At 47.3% G+C, this 4,696-nt stretch overlaps 2 protein-coding genes across 2 annotated transcripts in view; one reads left to right on the forward strand and one right to left on the reverse strand.

The window, feature by feature from the left end:
• LOC117869539 (IgGFc-binding protein-like) overlaps window positions 1–4,696 on the forward strand; it is a 326,696-nt gene that overhangs the window by 313,128 nt on the left and 8,872 nt on the right. The gene's annotated exons all lie outside the window — the stretch shown is intronic.
• Window positions 844–3,748, reverse strand: LOC117869541 (IgGFc-binding protein-like). Its single transcript, XM_034756468.1, has 3 exons — window positions 3,425–3,748; window positions 2,253–2,907; window positions 844–1,021 (listed from the first exon to the last, which is right to left on the reverse strand). The coding sequence occupies exons 1-3, from the start codon at window positions 3,671–3,673 to the stop codon at window positions 981–983; spliced, it is 945 nt and encodes a 314-aa protein (XP_034612359.1). The 5' UTR covers window positions 3,674–3,748; the 3' UTR covers window positions 844–980.

Below are 4,696 nucleotides of genomic sequence, written 5' to 3' on the forward strand. Positions count from 1 at the left end.
CAGCCCCCTGACCTGTCCATGACTTTTATAAAAAATACCTGTGACTAAATCTTACCTACTGAAAACTGCTGTTGGGTGGGGGGGGAGGGTGAGCAGCGCGGGGCGACGTTTCGGCTGGGGTGGGGCAGCCCAGACCCTGCTGCAACTAGCAGCGGCCCAGGGTGTGTGTGTGTGTGTGTGTGTGATTCTATGCATTTCCAACTGTTGATAAGAAGATGTGAGTAACAGTGTGTGTGTGTGGGGGGGATATTAGCATGGGTCACTATACAAAGTAAAAACTGTTTCCCCATGCTAATTCCCCCCCCCCCCTTCTGTTACTCTCACCATCTTGTCAACTGTTGGAAAATGGGCCATCCTGATTATCACTACAAACGTTTTTTTTTCTCCTGCTGATAATAGCTCACCTAATTGTTCACCTTAATTAATTACTCTAGTTACAGTTGGTATGGCAACACCCATTTTTTCATGTTCTCTTTGTATATATATCTTCCTACTGTATTTTCCACTGCATGCATCTGATGAAGTGGGTTCTAGCCCATGAACGCTTATGCTCAAATAAATTGGTTAGTCTCTAAGGTGCCACAAGTACTCTTCCTCATTCCTTTCTTTCTCTGTCCTTTATATAGGAGGGAGAGCCTTCTCCCATGCATCTTCTAACACCTGAAACAACAGCCCCACCTTGTCCAGGTTAGAAATGTCACCTGAAAACATCTTTCTTCCCATTTGCCTGTGTCTCTCTCACATCCCCTGATTCTAGATACCATTTGTGAGGGATAGAGACTATGACAAATCACTGTAGGTTGTAAGTCCAAAAGGTGCAGTCCTGAAATCAGAGTCTTACCCGGACTTTGCCAACTTCCCTCTTGTAGATGGAGATGTTGTACCCATAGACATAGATGTTGGTCACTCGTAGAAAGGAGATGGCCTGGCTGCCCCTGTTATCATTCTTCTCATCGATGGTAAAGGGCTCCAGGGAGTGGTCATGGCCACAGTACTTGGCAATGGTGTAGGTGCAGGTGCCCTGGAAGTCAAACGTCAGTCCATCAAAGGTGTGATAATGCGGGTCCCCCCAGCCCCAGCAAGTTCCCACGTAGTCGGGAACACATGTCGCGTGGCCATCCTCTGTCTTGCACGTCTCCTTGGTTCGGCATTTCAGGGCTTTGCAGGTTTCTGAAAGGAGAAGGCCCAGTCACATCAACAGAGTGGGGGACTCAAGTTAAGTGCCTAGGGTGGGGAAGCAAGATCTGCCATGGGCAGAGCATTCATGCAGAACCAACTGAACCAACCAAGGCATGCTGAGGATACTCAACAGAACTTGGCTTGCTGCAAGCTCTGGTCCCAGTCGAATTAAACACTCAACCTTATGAGCAGTTCCATTGAATTCAATGAGGTTACTCACATGTTTAAAGTTATGCATGTGCTTAAATGCCCCTGGTTCTGATCCAGCACACCCTCAATAACCCATTGCTGTGGCACTGAAGTAATTGGCTAATTCCCACTGACTCCTTTGGGAGTGGCATTTCAGTCCATACATCAGTGAGCAGGCCCGCTGACGGGGCAGGGGGGAAGGGAGCATTGCCCAGGGCCCGGGCGATTTAAAAGGGCCAGGGGGCCCCAGGTGTTGCTGTGGTAGCAGCCAGGAGCCCCGGGTCCTTTCAAATCACCGAGATGGGCCGCAGGGCTACTAGGCGCAGGGAGGGTGGTACCGACAGCAGCGAAGGCAGCCAGGCGGGCATGTGGAAGTCCTGGCTGTGCCGGAAGAGCGCGCCCAGCAGTGCAGCTGCCCTGGGGCCTGGAATTGCTGTCGGCGGGCCTGTCAGTGGGACCCACACATGCTAGGGGTTAAATTCTGAGAATTGTAAGCACCTTTTACTCCCACGTATTTCAATGGGAGAAAAAGTTAATCTCCTGGATCTCCCTTCCTAACGCCTGGATCTTGCACAGCTTTGTTCTTATGCTGTTTCACTCTGAAGACCACTAGAAATGCTCCACAGACTCCTATGGCCCATAGACACTGAACTACACCATTGCCTGCTTGCTAGATACTTTGCACTTATAGCCAAATTGCAGATAAGCAACCTGTGTCTGTCATTCTGTCAGGCTTGCGAGTTCTTCGAGGGGAGACTACTAGGGTACACTTAACCAAACAAAGGAAATCCTACAGAATAGGGGGAGCTCTACCCTAAAACTCTGTGAAAACACCAATGCCCCAGGAACCTGGATATTCCCATCCCCAGACACAGGTCACTCACCATCTCCTCCATCAATAGGGGAAACTGTCAGATTAGTCCCATTGCCACCTGTTTCGTCAGAATACCAACTTCCAGATTCATCACAGCTGGATGGTGTCCTCCAGTCATAGACAGTGACCCCATGGTCCCCGCAGGTGTCTGCATAGGTCTCTAGCACAACACAGAGAATGGTCTTGTTCCCCTCATTCAGACACATGTCATAGATGCAGTTGTCAAAGACGTTTTCGGGGCTCACCGTGGAGTGACACTCTCTGAAGGGTCCTCCCACTGCCTTACTGATCACCCCACAGTGACTGTCATCCCCATACAGATCTCTCTTGCTCTCATCACATGTCAGGCAGTTCTCTTGGCAGGAATGCCAGCAAAAGGGGTCCCTGTCTTGGACTTTCCAACTGGCAGCCCAGACCATGATGGCGGAGACTTTGATGCCGTTGGAGGACATCATGTCGTCTTCTGGGTTCTGGTTGAAGTTCCCACAAAGACCGCACATGGCACCATAATAGCTGCTGGGGAGGGTGATTTCCAGATGCCAGTTCTTGTTGTATCCCACCCTGAGGCCAACGTCCGTCTGCATGACAGTGCTGAGGCCTTTCTGGTACAGTCTGATTTTACCATCTTTCAGCGTCACCGGGAGACTGGTGATCACACCGTTTAGCTAGAGATAGACAGGAGGGGAGGAACACGATGGGCATTATTCTTCTTTCATCCTCACTTGCAATTACTCCAAATGCAGTCTCACCATTCATTTTGGCTGTTATTCATTGTCACTCTAACCAGCAGCAAGTAAATAATGGTCAAATCCTTAATCACTGTTTACCCATTCCTTAGTCAAAAAGAACAATTGAAATCAATCCAAAGTCCCTGAATAAACACAGTATTTATCTGGCTTCACTATCTACCTACAGTATCTCTTTCCAGAATTCCCTATATCTCTATGTAGATTCTACCTATCTGAAATAGCTATCGATCTAGCCACAAAGTTTTGTTTTTGCTATCTATCTATCTATAAGTTTTTCAAACATACAGATCAGATGTATTTATGTACTTGTATTGCCCACCTGACATATTCAGCTGACGGCATCTGTTTGGGATTCTGTTTGTGTGAGACACTACACAAAAGTACTGGGCTTTGTAAGTCGAAAAGTGCCAGAACCCTGAGCTGGGAGACTCACCCGGACTTTGCCAACTTCCCTCTTGTAAATGGAGATGTTGTACCCATAGATGTAGATGTTGGTCACTCGCAGAAAGGAGATATCCTGGCTCCCCCTATTGGCGTTCTTCTCATCAATGGTGAAAGGCTCCAGGGTAGCAGCACTCCCACAGTATTTGGCCAGGGTGTAGGTGCAGGTGCCCTGGAAGTCAAACTTCAGACCATCAAAAGTTTGGTAGTGCTTGTCCCCTGAGCCCAAGCAGGTTCCCATGTAGTCAGGAATACATGATGTGTGGCCATCCTCAGTCCGGCATGTCTCTTTGGTCCGGCATTTCAGAGCTTTGCAGGCATCTGAAAGAAAAAATGTTGGTCATATCAACATGGCAGGGTACTCAAGTCCAGTATCTAGGCTCGTAAGTGCTACAGTAGTATAAATAATCATAATAATCTATATATAATAAAGTAGTAAGGCATGTATCTATGCCATGCCAAGAGTCCTAACCATTGTGAGTTAGAGGTATCTCAACCAACCACCACCCTTACTCTACACCTAGTTTGTATTCAACGATATAAGGGAGACTGCCCCACAGTTCTTTAAAGATTGATTCACCACCCATGCAATTTAACACAAACTCGCCAATGCAGTTGTCAAGGCTGCTTCCCCACTCTGAACTTTAGGGTACAAATGTGGGGGCCTGCAAGAAACTTCTAAGCTTAACTACCAGCTTAGATCTGGTCTGCTGCCACCACTCCCAAAGTGCTAATTCCCTTCCCTGGGTAGCCTTGAGAGACTCTTCACCAATTCCCTGGTGAATACAGATCCAAACCCCTTGGATCTTAAAACAAGGAAAAATCAATCAGGTTCTTAAAAAGAAGGCTTTTAATTAAAGAAAAAGGTAAAAATCATCTCTGTAAAATCAGGATGGAAACTAACTTTATAGGAAGCAACAGAGGGTCCTGTGGCACCTTTGAGACTAACAGAAGTACTGGGAGCATAAGCTTTTGTGGGTCAGAACCTCACTTCTTCAGATGCAAGTAATGGAAATCTCCAGAGGCAGGTATATATCAGTGTGGAGATAACGAGGTTAGTTCAATCAGGGAGGGTGAGGTGCTCTGCTAGCAGTTGAGGTGTGAACACCAAGGGAGGAGAAACTGTTTCTGTAGTTGGATAGCCATTCACAGTCTTTGTTTAATCCTGATCTGATGGTGTCAAATTTGCAGATGAACTGAAGCTCAGCAGTTTCTCTTTGGAGTCTGGTCCTGAAGTTTTTTTGCTGTAAGATGGCTACCTTAA

The sequence above is a fragment of the Trachemys scripta genome, chromosome 24, assembly GCF_013100865.1.
Source record: "Trachemys scripta elegans isolate TJP31775 chromosome 24, CAS_Tse_1.0, whole genome shotgun sequence".
NCBI classification, from domain to species: Eukaryota; Metazoa; Chordata; order Testudines; family Emydidae; genus Trachemys; species Trachemys scripta.